Genomic DNA, 22,167 nt, shown 5'->3' with positions numbered 1-22,167 from the left:
TAATCTTCTATCCCGTATACGAATACTCCACCTGAAATCCGTACCATCTCAGAATCGTGGGGTAATGCCTTTAAGTTATGCTTTGTTTCACAAACATATCATCGTAAAAGATATGTTCATCAAGGTATAAAATATAATAATAATAAAAGAAGAATTACTGCGTGTAGATATTACTGCGTGTAGATCACCAGCGACGACATAGATTATTTGATCTACACACAGAATATCAGGCGGTTATAGGTCACGGAGCGGTACAAATGGCAAGAACTCATTCGTTATCGACAAGCATTCATTCCTATTATTCACTGAAGGGTTTCTTTTAAGAATAAAAAACGCCTCCAACGTCTTCCTTGCCGATATTTCTGTCTCGTGAGCCAGTATAACGCATTTCACATCGTAATCGTTTCCGTTGTGGGCCTCATGTCTGTGCCTTCCTAGTGGTGTTATCAAACTTTTTCGTCGTTTTCCAGCCATGCATTCATTAATCCTCACTCCAAGATTCCTACCGGTCTCCCCAATGTAAGTTGCATTGCATATCAAGCACTCAATCTCATATATTACCCCCATTTTTGCGCAGTCGCCTGTTTTTCCGTAAGGACAAATGACACACCTTTCACAGATACAGTATCTATCATATAGTCTGTTTCTAACAAGTTGGCTTTTGATGCTTGCATTTGGGATATTCACCAAGATCACGTCATCTTGTAATTGTGCTTGGACAATGCTGCGCTGAACAGCGGCACTGACACTGTCAGAGATAAAAGGAAGACAAAGAGAAATTTTGTTTTCGCGCGGAACATTGCTATTTACAGTGCGGGTTCTTCGGTAATGCGGACGTACTGTATGGCCATTAGCACATGCGATTTTCAAGGCTAGTCTTCGTGATTCGTGTCGTTCTTGGTTGTCAGTGCATACTTCACCAGCGGTTTTGAACATATTACGAATCACTGCGCGTTTTACTGCAGTCGGATCTGCAGATTTGGCGTGCAATATGATGTTCTTGCAACTTTCTTTGCGATACCATTTTACTCTAATAATGCCGTTTGAAGTACTTATTTGTGTGTTGAGGTACGGAAGCCATCCTTCTTTTGGGGTTTCTCGTGTGAGTCTTATATATTGCGATTGTTGGTTGATTATTCGGAAACACTCGTCCATTTCGGACAGTGTTGATGTTATGATGCAACAGTCCTCAATATATCTGCAATACATTATTGGTCTACGCGAAAGCACTGGTTCTTCGATTCTGCTCATGAAGCAGAATAGGCACACTATAGCAAAACACAGACAGAATATGCCGAGGTTTCAAGATAAAAGAACATTCGAACTACTACAAGTAAATATATATTATTTATCATTGTATGCGCAACATTATCTATCATTATTTAAGAATTATAAGGTGATATAAATCTAATTTTGTGCGTTCAAAACATGTTAGCGAATCGTTAAGAGCGGGCATAAACAGAATCAAAGAAGCTACGACCAAATTGCTGCACAATATACTAACTTTTAGGAAGGATGCGTAGTGTGTTTGTCACTTCACTTTGTCTAATGGACGAGACAAAAAATATTTGTACAACTGTTCTTCCAGAAATTATCTTGGTTGTAAACCACTTCGAAAATTCGTTCTTACTATAAAAAGGATAAAAACGATAAAGTCACTGGCGTCCCAATCCACTTGGGATGCGTCAACGCGTTTTACTGCAATTCGCAACCGTTGAGGTTTGCGAACGCGTGTTGGCCCATACAATGACTTGCGGGGGCCAGCCAATGTGTCAAGTCAGTGTTTCTATCCTCCCAGACAGGTCTGGTACCAATTCATCGAACCCGGAAGGATGAAAGGCTTGGTTTGCACAAGGGCGGTTTCGAACCCTCGACGAACCGACTGCGCTTAGTTTTTTCTTCAAAAAAGCATACACATTAAAAATGCAAATAAATCTATGTTATTGGTCTGTAATTGGTCCAAGACAATTTTGTACTCCGATGGATATTTTAAGATTGGTTAAAGATGTTGCCCAGTGTTCCATATGCTGGAATGTGTTCCATACATGATGATCCTTCTCTTTACTTCTTCTTCAATTGAATCGAGGGAAGCGAGCGTCATTAATCGGTAACATAATATCGGTGCAATTGTGTGCCACGGTAATACTCTCCCAATGCTTTTTTGCCGGCGAAAAATTCGGCGACCAAGCATTTGTAATGATCAAAAATGCTCTTTGCACTCACAACATTATACTGTGGACAAGCAGCAAAATATTTCAGAACTATGTGAAAGAAAATTTTGTCAGGGCATGGTGCACCCTCAGGAACGAAATGTTATCAGTGCAGGAATTTTTTTGCTGAATATATGACCGTTTGCAAAACAACGTTTCACAGAATCTTTATGCAACGGATACCTAGAATAAAAACATCAAATATTATAGTTTGACAGGCGTTATTGATTTTGATGCATTTAAGAGTGGATTTACAAAAAAGAACTAATGTTTCACTGCGTGCTTTTTAGCCTTTTCAATGCAGACTTCTTCCTTCTCTCTGTTCCCTGAAGTCACTTTGAGTTACCAACGTTTAGTAAATTAGTAGATAGAAATGATTGGAACAAACGGTCGACGCTTTTCTAGTTGTCGGTTGCATCTGCGATGTGCTCTTGCGCACCCTCGACTTCTTCGCCCTCTTCTTCACATCAGTCTCAGCAGACTCCTTGCTGGTTGCTCGCGGCTATAAAAGCAAGATCCACATGAAAAAGCTAGTCAGACTGCATGCGCGCTTTCAGTTAGGAACAGCTACCTTTACTCGAGACTTCATGCTTTCTCGACTCTCCTTCGAATCATCGTCGCAGCTAAAGTCCAATTTCGTCTTCATTAATATTGAGCTCAACTTGGTTTTGACTTTTGATTCGTCGCTGGAAATACATAATTCTGGTAAACGAACGTGATGATAACGACATTTATTTTAGTTAGAAAAACCCAATTAAAGGTATTACATTTCTTCATAAACAAACTGCGATCCTTCCTTTTTTGCTTATTCCGATCCACTTAATAAATTGAGAAAATTTGTTAGAGAACATCTATAACCTTCTCTTAATAAGAAAAAGACACCGGCTTGCAGATGCCATTCTTGATAAGCATGATTCTACGCTGACTTCGAGTCAACACCGTAACCATGTCATGTGGATATTGTGAGGGTTTTTCGGTCTATTCTGTTCGGTAAAATTCCATTAACGCTTTTTTTATGCAAATTGTGCATTGCTTGCGACGGTTATCTGAAACCTACAAAAAAGCGTTTCTGAATAGGTAACACTGCCACCCACTTTATCTTCATATAATTCAAGCAGTAATCTTGATGTGCATTCCACCTAAGGGTGCAACGCTTTAATTTTTGCAAAAGGCGCAATAATAGTTCGCAAAGCAGCGTTGTCGGAAATGCCTCCAAACTAGAGATATTAGTGGTCTAAAGAGACAAAATATAAGTCCTAATCTAAAGCACCGTATTTTCACTTCTAATTATGAGGCACAAAAGTAGGTTGAATATGATCCTTATCCTACCCCATTTATTTTCCTATTTATCCTTATAAACGACATTCGATTTGATCACTCTGGACTCTGAAGATGCCTCATTGGGACGTTATTCAGGGATTAAGGCCTTAACTTAAGAAATTAAGATCCTAACCACTTCGTGGGAATAAAGTCAAAACAACATAAAAAGGTATTCCAATTTTTCAGCATAGTTAGTTGGTAAGGACTAAATGATATAAGGAACTCCAAACATCCAGCAATGTTAAGCCATCAGCCTAAATGAGGTCTTCAACAATGTATACATTATTGGAGTCCTCATTTAGGTTGATGGCAACGTATTTATGATTACTATTAGAAATACTGCTCGAATAGAGAACGATGTCGTCCGCGAAACGAAGGTTCGAAAGAAATCTTCCATCAACACGTATGCCCCTTTCTTCCTAGGATAGTGATTTCATTATCCATTACAGTGCAGCCGTGAACAGCTTCGGCGATATAGTATCGCCTTGTCGTACCCCCTTTCCAATGGGTATGGTGAGAGGGCGGTGGAAAAGCTGTATCTTAGTCGTGCATCGTTCGTAGCAATTGGCTAATGTCCTCACATACGACGCGTCCACACCTTGATCGACCAGCGCTGACAGTACTGCATTCATTTCTACGCTGTCAAAGGCTTTCTTATAGTCGACGAAGGTTAGAACAAGGGGCAGGCGGTATTCCCGGCAAACCTCTATGACCCTCGACACGGTCTGGATGTAGTCCAAGCAGCTGAACCCCTGGCGGAATCCAGCTTGTTCTTGAGGCTGGGCTTCATCCAGCGTCCTAGATATGCGTGTGAGGATGATCTTGGTGATTACTTTGTATAACATACTTAGCACGCATATCGGACGGTAGTTCCGAAGGTCCTCTCGGTCACCTTTCTTATGGATAAGAACGGTTTGCGAGATCTTCCACTGGGATCCTTCCTTTCTGAAGATAGGATGTCATGTGCGCTGCTAAGATTACATGAAGCGGATGATCACCAGCCCGAAGAAAGTCTGCTGGTATAAAATCAGGTCCGGGGGGCTGTGCTATGTTTCATGCTCTTGATAGCGACTCGCACTTCCGAAGGGAGAATCCGTGGTGGAGCTTCGCCAGTGGGGATGATCGGGTTTGACACAGGAGTTGATGAACGGAAAAGGTTCGAGTAGAACCTCTCCGTAATGATTTCCATCTCACGACGAGAAGGCGTGCGAGTCCCGTCTTCGCTCAACAAGGTTGCTAGCGGAATATTATATTCGCGGAGATCCCTGCGGCACTTCTTTAGACTTGTTCTTCTTTGTGCTGCTTCTGGAATGTTCTTCTGCCTGTACTTCAAAAGATCCTCCTGCAACGCTTTTCTGCAGCTAGTGTTTGCTACTAACCGCTCAGTGTGCGATCATTGAGGCTTGATCCGAATGATGCATTCGGATCAAGCCTCAATGTCCTTCTTCTTCCTAACAATTCCTTGGTGGTCTTCGAAATTCGATCCAAGTTTTTCGTGCGCGGCTTCGAGGCACGTTCAGCGCAGGCTCGTAATCCTCTGAGCAGCATCTCGTAGTCCACGTTTGGGTCCTCCTCGATGTGCCAGTCACCTTGGGACAAGGAGTCCTCGAGTACGCAATCGCCGTAGACTTCTTTTCTCTTTCGTTGCCGATAGCAGATGTTCTTTTCCATCGTGTGGCTAAGTCGTATTTTCGCACAAAGGAGACGGTGATCAGAACCACCACAAAAGGTACTACTGAGACGTCAAGTAGACACCACCTTCGGTTGGTGAGTATGTGGTCGATCTCCGCACGAGTCGCGCCATTGGGCGATTCCCATGTCCACCGACGATGATCTTTTTTCATGAAAAGAGAGTTCCCATGAAAGAGGCGAGCGGCGGACAACAGCCCGGCGAGACGATTGCCATTTTCATTCCGGTCCCCTAGTCCAAATCTTCCAATCCTGTATTCCTCTTCTGTGGCCTTTCCTAGTTTTGCGTTAAAGTCTCCAACAACGAATTTGTAGAAGGACTTCTCGTTGCGGACTACTTCCTCCAGCTCCTCGTAAAAGGCGTCCAATTCGGAATCACCAGCTGCTGATGTTGGTGAATAGCAGTTGATGATACTGATGGATTTTTGGCGCAGAGGGCGGAGGCGAAGAATGGCCAGACGAGGTGACAGGATCTCGTGAGAATCGACGAAATGGACGACAGATGGGTGCACAACAAAACCAACACCGCCTACATTTCGCGACGGAACCTTCTCTCCACGAATGACGAGTGTACCGTCATTCATTTGTCGTACGTCGCTCCTTCTGCACTTGGTCTCCTGCAGAGCAATCACGTGAAATTTGATACGCTCTGCAGCTCCGAGAAGGGCATGCAAGTCAGCGTCTGTGGAAACTGTTCTCGCGTTGTAAATACACAGTCTGAGACAGTCTCCATGGCGAGTCGTGCGTGTGTCGCCTTGGTCCAAAATCAATGACGTCCTGAACCTGAGATTTGATCGCCTCTCACCGGTCGCCATACCGTCCGACGTCTGAGACGGCAGGGCCCTGTGTGCAGGGTACTGAGGCAGTGAATATGCTGAAGTGGCAAGAAGACTTTTCCCCAAACTAAGCAGCCATGCCACGGCGAGCTTAGCTTTCACCACAGGTCGTCGCCGAACCTATATGGATGAGGGAACCACCTTGCGAAATTTTGCCAAGACGGTGGTGAATCTTAGCAGTGCTTTACTCTTAGCTAGGCTTCCGATTCCGAGAAGTCGGAATGTCGGATGTGTCGAACTCCTTCTCAGCTTGGGAGACCCTGCCGAAGGACGAACCTCCGCTGTGCATTGCTGTTCGACGCCCAGTGTCACCTCCACGCCACTATGAGGCGGTAAACCGTTGTGGAGGTGCGAAACGATGCTCAACGAATTGAACGAGGCAGGGAAGAGAATAGGACTACGAATAAACAGAAAGAAGACACAGTTCATGAAGAACGCCTACTGCAAGGACGGAGGAGTACAACTTGAAGGCTCCCAAATCGTGGGAACTCCGTCATACGTATACCTCGGACGTTCTATAAACATGGAAAACGACTTGAAGGAAGAACTGAATAGAAGAATGAGAGCAGCATGGGCAGCAATCGCAGCCGTCAGGGAAGCTACGGGCCAAATGAAGGACCAAGATCTTCGTGCCTATCTGTTCGACTCGACAGTTCTTCCAGCGCTCTGTTACGCAGCGGAGACGTGGGCAGACACCGCTGCCACGTCTAGGAAGCTACTTACTACCCACAGAGCCCTTGAGAGATGTCTTCTGAAGTTTAACCGGCGCCCACAACACCTTGCCGGTCTTCGTAGCTCCGACTTAAGAGGAATGTCCCGTCTTCGCGACCCAGCGGAATATGTATCGAAAGCAAAACATAGATGGGCCGGTCACATCATGAGAAGAATCGACGATAGATGGACTAAAAGAACGCTAGAGTGGATCCCAAGGGACGCTAAATGCCCCCGAGGGAGACCGCCAACGAGATGGGGTGACGTGTTCGCCTCACGGGTGGACCAAACGTTGACGAGATCCTTGAGCCGTATCCAGCTGAGAGCTCAGCTGGATACGGCTCAAGGATCTCGTCAACGTCACTCACGAAGCTTGAGAATATCTTGGATGACAATGGCGAGGGAATGAAACGAGTGGAAGAGATGCTGGGGCCCGCACGTCCAATGAAGACGGGTCATCTAAGTATCTAAGTAAGTAAGCAAGTATTAGAAATACTAAACTAGGCCGATGAAAGAAAACTACAGTTCATGTTTTTCCGTATTGTAAATAGTCAACATTAGAATATTGTATTTGTTTTAACTACTACAGTTATTACTTGCAGCTACTGTTGCTATTTTCTTTAACCGAGGGGCCACAAAGGCTAGTTTGGACTCGTTTTTCTAATTCTGTGCTTCCCTAGACTTTTTGTTGCTTTACTTGGCACTGATGCGGTTCAGGAGCTACACGTTCCATTGCATTTGGCAGGTGCACCAATCAGAACATCACAGCCACTTAGAAATAGGGACGGAACGAAATGAAACTCGGCGCAGTTGCGTAAACGTTTGCCTTCGGATCCGCCAACATCACTAAGCGCTGCAGTCCGAGTCAAGGAAGTGGGGATCCCTCCTCGATCCTAACCGCTACGCTCCAGCAAGCCGCATACCGCGCAGCCGCTTAGCAGCAGCAAGCTTCTGATCGTTTTTACTTGACTACGCCACAAAAACACATCTCAGAGCATAGTCGCCAGTGAGAAGCATAGCACCATGTGGAGTGTCCTATCCTGTCACTACGCATCACATCTAAGGCTGCCTCAGAGCTAAGAGCTCTTAACTCTGCGGGCAACCTAACGACTGAGCTTATGCGATCTGAACTAACACGCGGAAAACTTCCTAGTAATATGATCTAAAAGTTTATATCGCATCCCAAGGCGAGGCAAGAACAAGGCTTGTTCCACTGTTCTGTTAAATACGCAGGAGAACAGTCTACATTATTGTCTTCCCCGACATTATTCGTCAACTCACATTGAGTGAGCCTCCGCAATATCAGAAGATGTTATACATTGCGAGATAAGTTGTCCATTCGATCTTTTGGCTCCTTCACTGAAATCTGGAGTTATTATGCGTTTGTTATTTAATATGTGCGTACTTGCAACATACCGGAACAATGAATCGAAAAAAGGATCGCGGAGTACTTCCTTCCCACCTAATCTTGCTCGCGGACGATATAACAAAATTTTACCCAGAAAGTATACAACATCAGGCCGCGCAGATGGAAGTAACTGAAAGATAAACTAGAACAGTCGTTTTATTCGATTCAACTGCACAACATGAAATTGTGGTACAGCAGCTAATCCAGTCCCCGCGACTCGTTCAGCTAGAGGGTCTGGCGGCTTCGGAACTTTCATAGATCTGGGCAAAAAGTCATAAAACCTTCAGAGTATGTTCGTTTATGATGACAGAAAGAACCTCATGTCCGCATCGGTTGGGCTACCAAGCGCTCGACGAATCAACTTTAGCTGATGTTTTGTATCTCGGCCGGGAAACAAGACATTCCCTTTTACCATCTCACCCAGTACACATCCTGCTGACCATATGTCTGCGGGCATTCTGTTCATAATCCGAATTTCGTTTCAGACCTCCACTCCTACTTACCAACAGTCCAATTATAATTTTCAGATCCCAGCAAGAGCTCCGGCGGTCGATAAAACCTTGTCACCTAAATATCTGACCTTTACTCGTTCCACTGACTAAGTTGCTCATTTTGAGAAAGAGCGCAACATCATAGAATTTCCGCGAGAAAAAAATACTTTTCATGTCGTTGCAGTGATCGTAAGAAGGAAAACGCGAATTCGTTACTGCAGTCTCATTGCGTACGTTTCTTCCTGTAGTCTATGCAGCTTCTTTCGCTACAACGGTCTTGTTTATTGGTAGTTGCTAGAAATTTTTTTCGAGAAAGCAATCACTTGGAATGTGATTTGGAGATGGAGGCTCAAAAGGAAAATGAGAACAAGAAACTACGCTGGATGCACTCGCCAGCCACATACAAGACGGATTGCACGCATTGTGCTAGTCATGACTAGTAGTGTAATATTGGTGCTCGTTGCAGTTTAGCGGTGTTACCTGGTATGGTGTTGACGTCATCCCGGGTCGAACAACCTTTGCCGAACCAAAATCTCCTATCTTCAAAAGGCCGGCTGAATGGTCCGCGAGAATGTTTACTGGTTTAATATCTCTGTGCATGATTTGAAGCTGGTAGAAAATAGGGGAAATCGTGAATCGTCGTGAATAACATTGATGACGAATCGACTTACTTGACAAAGGTATTGTAGTCCGTTGAACATTTGCCAAGTGTAGAGTTTCATGTCGACAAGATCGAGTGAATTGTTCTCGATAAGCGATCCAAGCGTGTCGGGCATAAAATCAAAAACAAACGACTCGCAAATCTGAATGATTTGTTGAAATACCATTATTTTGATTTGTATTTTGTCCTATTCCCTCAGAACTGAAATATCAATTGCGATTGAAACAATTGCAAAGGGATTTTCTCGAAGTACATCATTGTGTTTGTCAAGAAGAGCAACGCTTCCCCGCGGTTAGTACTCACGACAGAACCACAACTTTAGGATTCAAAAATTGTTGAGCAACAGTCTTTTGCTGTCCATTACTTTGGCTATGGATTAGCAGAAATACGGAGTAGACATACGAGATTTGTTCTACGCAACGAACCTGTCGTGCTCGGCATATAGTATATAAGGGCTGGCTCCGAGCACTGGGTCCAGTTTCGTTTTCCTTACCTTTGTCATTTATTTTATTTTATTCCGTCGTATTTGATCCATCGCCACTCACCGCCTTTAACCGCGTTTAACCATCTTCAACCATCGTTAACCACTAACCAGAAGCCCGTTTCGAACCGCATCCATCTAATAACCGAGAGCAACAAACATGCATCAATCTGACAGGCCCGCATTGATCCATCATTAATGTCATGCATATTGCTACTGCCATGTATTGTCGTTTTTAGAATACACCACATCCGAGAACCACATTTTACCACATCGTATCCGCAGACTGTAAGGTGGAGGTGGGATCAAAGGCAGCCCCGATTGCCCTGAAAGGGAAATTAAGGCAGGATAATGGGACCCTCGACGCGAGCCCACAGGGTTCGGAGGGCCTAGGTCGCCATATGGTGACTAGCCCAGCGCGAGCCCCTCTGGATCTGGGCAGTCGACCTGGCTCCTATCCACTGCCGTTCCTTCTTGGAGGTGACGCGGGGCACGACAGAACCGTTCTCAGCAGCGGATTGTTGCGCAAAAAATGGGACCGAGAAATTGGCGAGTTCTAATGCACTGCAATTAATGCGAACAATTAGCATATTCATGATCCTTTTCTTTTCAGCTTCCGGATATTGTTTTGAGAAATGCGACTATTTTGCTGCTGCAAAAGCACTCTTCTCTATCTATGCCTCTGTGTTGCCACTGTTGTTTGAAGAGGTCTCTTCCTAAACAGGTTGCAAATTCCAGCTGATGTAGGACGCTTATCATTGCTAGTATGGTGACGAGTTTCGTATTTTTCTAGTCATCTAGAATTGAACAAAGAGAAAACAGCAGGGCTCTGTCCCATACTTTTAGTTCTTCGCCCATGAAGAGTAACTGAGACAATTTTATTCAGGACCGAATTCTTCTTTTAGCATAATCGCACTCCAAAAAAATTCCTTTCTCGTTCCGGACTTTGATGAGAACACGAGTTCGTTTTAAGGACTTACATACGCTAGAGTTAGAAAACCTACTTTATTAACAATATTGCAAACATTGCCAACAGAACCGATGACCAACTACATTTTTAAAATAAAAGCAAAAACAGCTACCAACCCTATCGTCTCGCTTGTTAGAGAATGCGAAGATCATTTGCACAATATTTTTATGTCTTTCTCTGCTGATTCCAGTAAGGAATATCATTTCGAAATTCCGGTCTCTACTTTCTGGAATACCGTTGATTCAATAGCAACAACAAAAATGCTTTCATTAAACCTGTCACCTGGCCATGTTTTCTTTATTGCAATCTCCCGTGGGGTGGTTCCGGGAGAGATTAGAGTACCTCTGCAATAAATTTACAAACTTACGACAAGACCACATACAGTAGACGTCAATGGAAAGAAAATTATTAATCTGATCATTCATGCCCACTCAACTACACTCGTCATTATCGCCGCGTCTAAATCCACTTATTTATCCATTTATATATAAATCTATATATAAATTATAATATCCAAGATCTGGAGGGTGAGTGTAGATGGCTTTTATTTCAAGCTCTAATAATTCCTTATTTTCCTAGCAAAAAACATTCCTACAAATATACGACAGTAGAGGGTTGGTGGGGTCGATCTTCGTGCCAAGCCTAGTGTAGCAGTGACTATCAATTCTTTCAAACAGCCAAAAAGTGGTGAAAGGAGGGAAGAGACCAACACAGGCTCTGACTATCTTCTTTGCATATTCTCCACCACCACCAAAGAAGAGAAAGTCTAAGCTTTTTGTATGGACATGTAGATTTTTTTACGGGGAAATTCAAATCTTTTACAAGCTCATCATTGCTTATGTCGACGCCAAAAACGGCCCCCAAAACATGCCTGAACAACTTGGCATCGAATCTACAGCTTATGGTGGAACGAACTTATGGCGGAGAGGTCTTTCGAGTTCATCATAACGGCTGAGATCATATACGGAAATTTGCAGCACAAGAAACGTTCTTCTCTAGATCGGACATGGGAGTCGCCCGGTGCCACCATTATGAAGAACACCACACCATTATCAGCAAATAGATCACATCGCTGTCACCTAAAGGCTCTGCTTTACAGGTGCGGCTATGGTGCCAATCCTCTGCACCATCACTTTTCTACTTGTATGCTATCGTCTCATTTGAAAAAGATCTTGCTTCTCGGAGAAAGAGGAAAAGTCACAAAGATCACATAAAGAAGTCTCGTACTAACTTGAACAGCGTGTTTTTTGCGACGGTAGCTGACTTTCGTGAAAATGCTGCGATGAGCAATGAATACGATCGGTTGTAGAACACTTTCAGTGAACTGCATAGAGAAGACAAGAGTTTCAAAAGCATGAAGAATCGATAGAGTCCGGAAACTGTACAAAGTGGAGTCGATCGCAGGCAACTTGAACGTACGTTCTAACGCGGGGCCTTGTAGAGAGGTGCGGAAGCACATTTGCTCAAAGGTTCAAAGGTTCGGAAATCTTAAAACGAAGATGGCGGCGTTGCAGACAGCAGACGTAGCAACCACTATATTAAGAAAAGGGTGGATAAAGTTGGGACTTCACTCTTTGACAGAACCTTCACTTACTTCCTCACCATCAGAAGGAAGATGGATATTATCGAAGCAAACATTTCTTCCAAAGTGCGACACTTCGGTGAAGAGCTGTGCGGCATTCAGTCTCGACGAAATCAGAACATATGTAGAAACATTTGTCTGTCTTCGTGAACATTTTATTAATGCTCTGATATAGAAGGTTTGAAGAAGACAGAAAACAGCAAGGCAGAAGGAGTGAAATCCGCACAATCTCGGAGACTACCGGCAAAGCTGGTTTTCTGTTATCTGCAAGTTCTTTAAAGGACTATTATGTCCTGAAGAGGATCCAATGAACACTGGATGGGCGACAGCCACGCGACTGAGCAGAGTTTCGAAAATGATTCGCTACGATCGACCAGACATGCCGTTTCAAATCTCAGTCGCTTTGTGAAAAAACAAAGCGCTGCAGTCTGACGTTTTTCGACTTAAAGGTTTTTGACTCAGCTGAAATGAGCGCCTTAGGAAGCATAAAACTGCAACAAGGATGTAGCGAAAAAGAACCACCAAGAACCGGGAAAAAACGCTTCCACCTCTTTAACAATACCGCTCCTCCTGCATTGACTGACACCTCATGAACCTGAACACTACACAAGTAGGAGGAAAATCCGAGCAAGATCATGTAATATTACGTCGAAGCATCAGAGCTGGGTGTAATCCGTTCTACAACTGTAGATAATAGATTTTGTCAAAGACGAAAGATGAACAACGCTGTCGCATTTACCGAGCAAATTGAGAAAAAAGACTGAAATGTTGCAGGTTGCAAAAACGCTGCACTACCTTTAGACCTTTAGACAGGTGTCGACAGTATCATATTTTTATATTTCAATCCGAAAATAAGCCATTCTGCATTAAAAAGTAGTGGTAAAACAGTAATAAAATTCGGCATAAGATTCACGTTTTCGAAACTGGCGACTTGAAAAATGTGTTTCCGTGGAGGGTCACCCACTGTTTTCTAAAAAAATGTTCTCCTTCCGACAATTGCCTCTTTAGCACCTGCAGCGTTTGCTGGATCGAAGGAAATTGAAATCTGAGGACGAGGTTAGGAAGATACTCGGTGACTTCTCCAAGCCGCAGCCTCCTTTTTCAAAGGGAGCAACAAGTTGCCCGAGCATTGGTGTCCAGCTGTCATGTTGATGGAGATGCACACCACTGATGTCCAGGTGTGTTAGTTTCAGAAATATTTACAAATAGGATGTAATCCAGAATATTGGGACTAGTGCGACAACCTAATGGAGAGCGTTTGTTTCTGCGTTTCTGCGCTGTGGTTTTAAGATTCTCGATCATGACATATGATTGAAGTGCATGCCCTCCATATTTACGTCAATGTTTCCTTTTTTTAGGATCTTTGTAGAAGCAACCACTCCATCAGTTCTTCGAGAACTTAGCTGCTACATGTACGAGAGCGTTACAAGTAGCAGGTAAGTTTTCGATGGTTTTGTACACCAATGATGAACGGATTGTTCCATGTGCCTCTTTGACGAAGGGTTACCCTTATTGAATTGTTGTTGTTTGTATTTTCTCTTTGCTTTCGATTTTGCAAAGGCTGGGGAGGTCAGACTAGTTGCAGGTAGACTGCAGATGTAGTAGATTTTGCGTAGATTCTGTCAACCACGGATTTCAGATCGCATGGGAAGCATTCATCCAGCCGGAGGAGATGAGATCTTGTTATGTGCAGAATCTGAGAAAGTTTCCTGTTGAAGTCAAAGTCGTTGAATGCAAATTTTTCGGTGTCATCGGCCACTGTGTTGTACAGATCTATTTGTCGTGAAAAGGAAACAATACCTGACGCTTTTAACTTGCAAAAGTGAAAGAAATGGGTACGTCGTCGATTTGATCATTCTGTTGTGTTTGCGTTTCCGTTGACTGATATATGTTTTTGATGTTTTCTTACATTGTTGCCGTGCAATAAAGATGCAGCTACGGATTGTACAGAATTTTGGCAGGATGTGGTGGCTTCAGTGTCCACCTCGTTGCCTTCCCAAATAGACGTAATAATGAAAATAAAATTACATCTTTTTGCTAAGAAGAACGAGGTATACTGCTTGTGTACAAGTTTGTCATTGAGAAATGTACAACCACTCCCGGCCCATTGTGCTTCGCTCGGAGACTGTTGACCCTCTCAGCAAGGGATTTGGCCTTGAAGATGCTAGTCAACTCACAATGCAGCAATAGTGTAAGCAGTTTTGCAGTGAAAGCGGGAGCCCTGCAGATGGGGTTCTTGGTGACCGACCATCAGAGATTGACAATAACCAATTTAGAGCCATCATCAAAAAAGACCCTCTTGTAAATACACAAGAAGTTGCCGAAGAACTCAACTTGATCAATCTACGGTCGTTCGATATCCAAAGCAAATCAGGAAGATAAAAATTTTGATAAGTGGGTGCCCCTTGAGCTGGCGGAAACTCGGAAATAAACATCACTTTCAAAAATTGTCTTCTGCTTCTTCTAAGAATTTTTTTCTACGCAACATTAACAAGCCTTTTCTTGACCGCACTGTTAGATTGACGAAAAGCGATTGTATGTGACACTCGGCAAAGGCAGGCTCGTTTTTTAGACCATAACTAACTTCCCAAAACCATACTTGTACCAAAAAAACTCATAATTACCGCTTGATAGTTTAGTCCACCACAACTGCCTGAAACCTGGTGGGATCTTAGAGATATGCTGAACATATTAGATACACCGAAAAACACCTGTAGCCTGAATTATTCTACAGAGAAAGGTCATTCTTTCTCCACAACTGCATTTGACCTAGTTTCGCACAACAAACACTTCAAGAAGTGGAAGCATTGGGCTACGAAGTATTCCTCCATCCTCTTTACTCATCTGACCTCTCTCGAACTACCGACTACCACTGCTTCGAACGTTTGGACAACTCTTTCTAAAGAAAACAATTCCACACCCAGCAGGATACAGAAGTTGCCCAACAAGAGTTCGTCGACCCCGGAAACATGGGATTTTACCTTAATAAAATACACAAAGTGACTCTTTATTGGCAAAAAATGTGCTGATTGCTCTTAATTTAATTAATAACGATGTGTCTTAACTTAGTTATGATTATTTGAATTTTGTGGTCCGAAAACGACAAAACTTTTGCAGAAATCGAGTGCAGTCCGGATGCGGCAATTCTGTACCTCACGAGAAATGACCACTGCCCGCGACTTGAATTGGTTCAAAGAAGCATAATACCTATAAACATTACTGAACACTCCGTTTGCATGCAGATGGAGGTTTGTCATTCTTAGCTTCACATTCTTCATTTCTGGCATTTCTTTCGCTGGCTGCAAGACTAAATTTCCTATGCAAATTATTACAAGCATGTGGTCTGTGCCCAAACACACCTGTTCTACGATCTTGTCCGTCATGATGGTGAGTATGCGGTTCGCCGACCTTCCACGAGTGTAAAAAATAAAGAACTAGAACACACTGGACGACACGCTAATCTATGTTGTTATGAAGCTGTTATTCGCCTAGAATCACATTTTTCAGTCCTAGGTTATCTCTAGGGCACATCGGTGTAAAATAAACTACCAGACGTCCACGACGACAATATTCTGTTTGACATTGTGTACAAAAGGATAAAGGATAAAGTGTCCGGCGTTAATCAATCCGCTTGGGATGCGCCGCCACGTTTACCTCAATTCAGAACCGTTTGAGGTTAACGAACGTGCAACTGGCCTATACAATGACCTGCAGGGGCTGGTTCATGTGTCAAGTCAATGTTTTTATTCTCCCAGACAAGTCTGGTACCAATTTATTGACCTCGGAAGGATAAAAGGCTTGGTTTGCTCTAGGACGGATTCGAACCTCGACATTGTGTATATAATAATAGTACCTGTCTTTGGTTTCGTCTTAGGCACATTATTAGAGCTTCCACGAAATGGCCAACAGAATTCGATAGTGTAAGTGGATGCAGTATATGAAGCATTTCTGTGAGTGGTTAGTTCACCTCGCTCTAAATATTGGCGTCCTAACTGCACTATCACCTAACGAAACCTCACAAATTCTGCGTTTGCGTTTTTCATCCGTTTTCGCTTTATCTTCTCAAACAATATCCTTTCAAAAGAAAATAAATATGTACGATCAGAACTTTAAGATAAATCGATTATAACAATTCGCAATAAAAGTCTCCAAAACTAATGGTTGATCTGTTGAAAATCTCTTGCTGCAAATTTTTCGTTCCTGCAGACGTCTCCTAACTACAGAAGGTGAAGTACAGAAGCTGTATATGGCAAAAAATTAATGTTCATCATTAAAATGTTGTGGAAAGTGAAGTTAGGACGCTTGACTGAAGGTCACACTTGAGCGAAAACAGTGTTCAGATAATCTCTGCATGCATGGTCTGCTGGATTAGAACTAAAATGTATCTAAGCAGATGATCGAATACACACTTACGGAAACTGCAACTGAAAACCACAACTCGGAAAATTGAGTGAGCTCACAGAACTACATCAGACAGAGGCAACCATCTGATCGATCCTTGCTGAAACTTCAGCATCGATTCCGCTCTCAAAGACAATCAACACTACTTGCTCTCACTGCCCTAACTTTTTCAATGCTTGACGTGCATGGAAGACGATAACTCTCAGAATGTAGTTCTACACCGTCCTGACTGTAAACTAATGAGGGCACTGCGTTGAAAGTCTTCAATTGCCGTTATCGATGGATACATTTTGGGAGATGAGGAGCGAAGAAGGAAGCTGCGCACCGTACGTCGCACCGTATGTCGGAATCTCCTTTAACCAAAACGAACTTGTTATCGAGTCATGGCAGTTGATTTACTAGAAATTCAAACCAAAGGTCAATATATCCACAGATTTACGTCTGTAATGACTTGGAAGAGCCTGGAACGAACATAACTGGCTTTATAAGGAAAGTCAGCCTTCACCTTGATCACCTTGACCCCCATTTATCTTCAAAACTGGTCGAGCGAGCGCTAGTAATTCTTCCATTTGTCCAAGTCGCGTGTTAGAGTCGCCCAGTGGTTCTTCTTTTCACGTGGGACTCGAAGAACATCATAATCTTCTTTGAAGGAATTTGTGAAGAAATCTGACCATCGGGTCGGCGGTCTTCCTGTAATGCGCTTAATATCACGGGGAATCCAGTCGCTCATGGCTCTGCCCAACGGTTGTCCTTAAAGCGCATCACGCGTCCAGCCTATCTTATTTTATTTTCCTTGACAAACGCGGCGGCGTCTTTAATCTTTGATCTCTGACGCAGAAGAGAACTTCGAATCTCTTCCCTCACTTGCGTGGAACGGGATACTCACTCTCTCAACTGCGCGTTCAATGACGTTCACTGCTTTTCTTCCTGCTTGCGAAATGCTCAGGTTTCTGAAGCACAGGTCAAAGCTGTTGTGCTGTGGTGTTAAAGAGGTGAGCACGGGGCCGGGTGTTCCTGGTCTTCTTCACTACATCCTCGATGCTCTTGTACGCTCCCCAAGCCGCTCGTCTCCTCCTGCCCATCTCGGAGGTCAGGTCGTTCATCATGTACAGTTCCCGACCCAGATAAACGTAGCTGGTGCATTCGGATATGTTCGTTCCGTTGAGCGTGAATGGGGCATCCATCCCATCCGTTCTGCATAAACATCGTCTTTTGTAGATTCAGCTGAAGACCGATGCATCCACGTGTTTCGTCAAATTCGGTCAGCATTCGTTCCGTTTGGCTGATGCTAGGTGTTATCAGTACGATATCATCAGCAAAGCGCAAATGGTGTAGCTGCCGATCATTAACCTTCACCCCCATGTCGTCCCATTCCAACTTTCGCAATGCGTTCTCGAGGGTGGCTGTGAATATTTTGGGTGAAATTGTGTCACCCTGTCGGACCCCACTCTTCACGTCAATGATGATGTTCTTGTAGAATGGCGAAATTCCGGTCGTGAAGTTACTGTACAACTCTCGAAGTCTCTTTATGTACTGAGTAGGGACACCCTGGTTGTCCAAGGCTTCCACGACCGCTTCCGTCTCAACTGGGTCGAAGGCCTTCTTCAAGTCGATGAAGGTGAGATAGAGCGGCATCTTGTACTCTCGTGATACCTCGATGAGTTTCGAAACAGTGTGAATGTGGTCAATCGTGCTGAATCCTTTTCGAAACCCCGCTTGCTGGCATGGCTGTCCTTCATCCAGGATTTTTCAATCCTATTAAGGATCACTCTTGTAAAGAGCTTGTAGATGACGGATAGTAGGCAGATTGGACGATAGTTGCCAATTTCATGAGGATCTCCCTTTTTATACAACAACACGGTCTTGCTGGTCTTCCACTGTTTAGGAACCTTGCATTCGGCCAGATAACGTGTAAAGAGCCTTGCCGGTGTTGATGAGTACTGGCGGAAGGCTCTTCAGGTGTTCTGGTCTTATTCTGTCGGGACCGGGTGCCGTACCATTTCTTACCGACATGATAGCATGTCGTATTTCGACGGGAGAACCTCTGGAATGACTTGTCCATCTTCCCTCAGATGGTGAGGAGGCAAGTGGACATGGCTGTCGAAGAGCTCAGAGTAGAAGTCGTAAATGATTTTCTCCATCTCCCTTCTCGATGCAATGGGTGTTCCCTTTGGGTTCCGGAGAGCAATCATCCTCGTCTTGCGACTGACGAAGTCTCGACGAGCATAGCGGATGTTTTTTCCGCCTCTGCAGCTTCAACCAGCACTTCTGCTCTTCTCCCTTTAATGTCTTCCTTTATCGCCTCTCTGCAAAGCCTTGCGAGCTCGGACGTGAGTTCTTAGTTCTCTGCGGCTCGTGCTGCTCCACGCTGGCGTATCAGCTCAAGAGTTTGAAGAGACAGGCGTCTCTTGGTGGTTTTAAAACTCTCAGCCTTCTTCGCGCAGTCGTGAAGGTGTTCAACGAGCCGGTCATATTCTTCGTGGATGTTGTCCATTGCGGAATCTTCCCAAAAGCCGGCTTGCGAAGAGATCCCAGTTGATGAGAGTCCTGGGATTTCTCCCTCTGAACTTGGCTGCTTTCTTCTCTCTCCTTGTGAAGGAAAATCTTCCTCGGAGGAGGCGATGGTCCGATCCCGTATAGAACTTTGGTACAACAGTGACGTCCCTCAGGCGGAACCTTTTATTGACGATGATGTGGTCTATTTCATTACGGTACCCTCCACCGGGTGACTCCCACGTCCAGCATAGAGAGGAGGACTTCTGGAATTGCGAGTTCCCATGGATGGTCTTAGTTGTCATGATGAACTCGGAGAGCCTCTCCCCCTGGCCATTCCATTGTAGGCCGTGGATCCCGATGTGGAGTTCCTCCGGCGTTCTTCTTGGGCCAACTTTGGCGTTGAAATCGCCAATTATGACCTTGTAGAAGGCATGATCTTCTCGGTAGAACTTCTCCAGGTCCATATAGAAAGCTTCGACTTCTTCTTCTTCGTAGCTTGATGTTGGGGCGTAAACGACGAAGATAGTCAAAGCTGGTGTTGGACCACATCTTCTCATCCGCAGACGTCCGATTCGGGTCGTAAGTTGTTCGAAAGAGTCAATGTTCTTTGCCGTTCTCGTGTTGACGAGGACGCCAACTCCACCAACACCTCTACTGTCGCATGTTTCTAAGAACAGTTCTTCTCCAAATTCATATATAGCGTTGAGAGGGTGACGTCGTCTCGTCGCGGTCAGTCCGATGACGTCGTACTTGATCTTCTTAGCTTGCATCATCAGATCTTCGATGGCCACTTCCGATGCAAGCGTATGTGCGTTATAAGTACAGATCGCCATCCTAATCCTTTTCCGTTTCGGTAGCCTACATGACTCCTGCAACCCCGTCCCATCTGGCGCTACCGTACAAGGCTTTCCTTCGGAATCAGGATACTCTTTTCTATTACTGTGTTTTGCGTAAAAATTTTAAAACCCATGGGCAGGTTGCGAGCCTCTAGTCCCATGAGTTTCTGGGAGAACTTCCGTTCTTCCGGAGTAAGAGAAAGTCAGCCATAACAAAAGAATCTCACGCCTGCTATCCTAGAACTACTAAATCCCAAATCTAGATTCAATCAGCTTGTTATAGTCATGCCACATTTTGGTGACGTCTTTAAAATCACTTATCATATGAGATTTTACTCGTATATTCGCCGAAAAACGTCGAACCGTAACAAAGACGTCGAACCGCAACCGTATTTTTCTGTGTTGGAGTGTAAAGCCAAACAGATGTTCTGATGTAGATTGTGATCTCGTTATGCTTTATATAATGACGTTATGACCAATGATCAACTCCTTATAGTGATTTGCACCAACACAGACGTAGCAACTTTGATGTTCTTAATAGAACTTAATATTGGCTAGATAGCTGTTTTCTTCAAAATGATATGTATGCATGATCATGATCATGATAATATATTGGTGCGCCGGCACCAGATATCTATAGAAGGGGGTGCGACTGGTCTACAGGCGCCAGATACCCATAGAAACGGGTGCGACGGGTCCAATGGCGTCGAATTAGTGCATCAACACCAGATAACTTTGAAATGGGGTGTGATGGGTCCCACGGCGTCGGATCGGTGCGCAATAACCTTGTGCTGATGTCGCGAAAGGTAAATTAGACGTTGCAACCGTTCCATATTCATGGCCACTGCACGTGTTGCATCGCACCTCTATGAATCCTCCATGAATCCTTGCACGTTTCCTCAATTTGGTGCCATACCTTCTTCAAAAAGTGGAAACACCCACACAAACGGCTGCTTAAATAGTACCCAACAGCTTACATGATCTGACGTGGAACTTATCCTTATCAGTACGATGATGCTGTTTGCGTCATTTTATGTTAAAACATCATGCTTTGATAGCTGTTGGGGAAAACAGGAAGAACACCCATACTTCGAATAATGCTTTCGAATTGTGTCTATATTATGTAGAAACCGAAGGAGTGTTCGAAGCTAAAGTTCGAATATTCTCAACATGTAGAGCTGACGCGTTAGAAGGAAGGCTAAGAAATCTTTTGCCTTTATTTATAGTAAAAAAGAAAGAAGAAAACGTTGTTAGAAAAAGATAATTCTGATTTTACAGAAAATGTCACTACTATGAACTTCCACTGATCAGTGGAGGGGAGCAAAGCTAAAATCACAGAAAGTCTGAAGTCCAGCTTTAGCCGGACATTCAGACTGGTATATAATAACGGGCTTATTCTGTCACGTGTGTGTGTGTGTGTGTGTGTGTGTGTGTGTGTGTGTGTGTGTGTGTGTGTGTGTGTGTGTGTGTGTGTGTGTGTGTGTGTGTCACGAAATTCGAAAAGGGGGATGCGAAGGGTCCACATGCGTTGGGTTGGAGCACCGGCGTGCTGTCAAGTGCTTAAATAATAGCCAACAGTTTACATCATCTAACGTGGAGCGTTATCTTTATTAGTACGATGATGTTGTTCATGTCATTTTGTGTTAAACAACATTCTGTGATAACTGTTGGGGAAAGCAGTAAGAAAACCCATACTCACTGTAATGCTTTCAAATTGTGTCTTTATCATGTTAGGAATCGAAGGAGTGTCTGGAGCTTGAACGTTCTCCAAATGTGAAAGTGACGTGAATAGAAAGGAAACTACGAAAATTCCCCCAAATTTATGAAAAAAGAAAGGGGAAGACATTGTTAGAAAAGCACAGTTCTAGTTTTGCAGAAAATGCCACTACCATTAATTTTAATTGATGAGTGATGGCGAGAAAAGGGAAAACCACAGATAGTCTGAAGTCCGGCTTTAGCCGGACGTTCAGACCGGTTTATGATAAAACCGATGATAGATAGAGATTGACACTGCTTTCTTGTTGATGTTATCCTCGATTTGTGTATGTAGATTAGTTACAGTTACAGAGTAGGTT

The 22,167-nt window shown here is 43.9% G+C and overlaps 6 protein-coding genes across 9 annotated transcripts; 1 reads left to right on the top strand and 5 right to left on the bottom strand.

Annotated features, from left to right (window-relative positions):
* Window positions 1-234: 234 nt before the first annotated feature.
* RB195_018256 (uncharacterized protein) lies at window positions 235-1,251 on the bottom strand (the record flags this gene model as incomplete). Its single annotated transcript, XM_064185604.1, has 1 exon — window positions 235-1,251. One exon carries the CDS (start codon window positions 1,249-1,251, stop codon window positions 235-237), a length of 1,017 nt encoding a protein of 338 aa, XP_064041485.1.
* A 1,231-nt stretch (window positions 1,252-2,482) lies between these two features.
* RB195_018255 (uncharacterized protein) lies at window positions 2,483-6,034 on the bottom strand (the record flags this gene model as incomplete). Of its 2 annotated transcripts, XM_064185603.1 has the most annotated exons (7): window positions 2,483-2,536; window positions 2,599-2,712; window positions 2,782-2,896; window positions 4,116-4,475; window positions 4,700-4,835; window positions 4,910-5,208; window positions 5,289-6,034. In XM_064185603.1, 7 exons carry the CDS (start codon window positions 6,032-6,034, stop codon window positions 2,483-2,485), a joined length of 1,824 nt encoding a protein of 607 aa, XP_064041484.1. The 2 variants fall into 2 exon arrangements, with proteins under 2 accessions (XP_064041484.1, XP_064041483.1); XM_064185602.1 differs by having other exon boundaries at window positions 4,700-4,872; window positions 5,120-6,034.
* A 379-nt stretch (window positions 6,035-6,413) lies between these two features.
* On the top strand, window positions 6,414-7,175 carry RB195_018254 (uncharacterized protein; the record flags this gene model as incomplete). Its single annotated transcript, XM_064185601.1, has 1 exon — window positions 6,414-7,175. One exon carries the CDS (start codon window positions 6,414-6,416, stop codon window positions 7,173-7,175), a length of 762 nt encoding a protein of 253 aa, XP_064041482.1.
* Window positions 7,176-7,896: 721 nt separating this feature from the next.
* On the bottom strand, window positions 7,897-15,742 carry RB195_018253 (uncharacterized protein; the record flags this gene model as incomplete). 2 transcript variants are annotated; one of them, XM_064185600.1, is made up of 12 exons in its annotated part: window positions 7,897-7,984; window positions 8,048-8,125; window positions 8,183-8,304; window positions 8,368-8,434; window positions 8,492-8,621; window positions 8,678-8,741; window positions 9,146-9,274; window positions 9,337-9,468; window positions 10,894-11,003; window positions 11,060-11,121; window positions 15,567-15,658; window positions 15,719-15,742. In XM_064185600.1, the coding sequence occupies 12 exons, from the start codon at window positions 15,740-15,742 to the stop codon at window positions 7,897-7,899; spliced, it is 1,098 nt and encodes a 365-aa protein (XP_064041481.1). The 2 variants fall into 2 exon arrangements, with proteins under 2 accessions (XP_064041481.1, XP_013306435.2); XM_013450981.2 differs by lacking the exon at window positions 7,897-7,984 and having other exon boundaries at window positions 8,044-8,125.
* Window positions 15,743-17,744: 2,002 nt separating this feature from the next.
* Window positions 17,745-18,952, bottom strand: RB195_018252 (uncharacterized protein; the record flags this gene model as incomplete). 2 transcript variants are annotated; one of them, XM_064185599.1, is made up of 3 exons in its annotated part: window positions 17,745-18,479; window positions 18,530-18,713; window positions 18,768-18,952. In XM_064185599.1, the coding sequence occupies 3 exons, from the start codon at window positions 18,950-18,952 to the stop codon at window positions 17,745-17,747; spliced, it is 1,104 nt and encodes a 367-aa protein (XP_064041479.1). The 2 variants fall into 2 exon arrangements, with proteins under 2 accessions (XP_064041479.1, XP_064041480.1); XM_064185598.1 differs by lacking the exons at window positions 18,530-18,713; window positions 18,768-18,952 and having other exon boundaries at window positions 17,745-18,395.
* A 276-nt stretch (window positions 18,953-19,228) lies between these two features.
* On the bottom strand, window positions 19,229-20,089 carry RB195_018251 (uncharacterized protein; the record flags this gene model as incomplete). The annotated part of the gene is made up of 1 exon (XM_064185597.1): window positions 19,229-20,089. One exon carries the CDS (start codon window positions 20,087-20,089, stop codon window positions 19,229-19,231), a length of 861 nt encoding a protein of 286 aa, XP_064041478.1.
* Between the last annotated feature and the right edge of the window lie 2,078 nt (window positions 20,090-22,167).

This window comes from Necator americanus, chromosome II (assembly GCF_031761385.1).
Source record: "Necator americanus strain Aroian chromosome II, whole genome shotgun sequence".
In the NCBI taxonomy this organism is placed as follows: domain Eukaryota; kingdom Metazoa; phylum Nematoda; class Chromadorea; order Rhabditida; family Ancylostomatidae; genus Necator; species Necator americanus.
The sequence above is the reverse complement of the archived record's forward strand: the minus strand, read 5'-3'. Positions and strand labels throughout refer to the sequence as shown.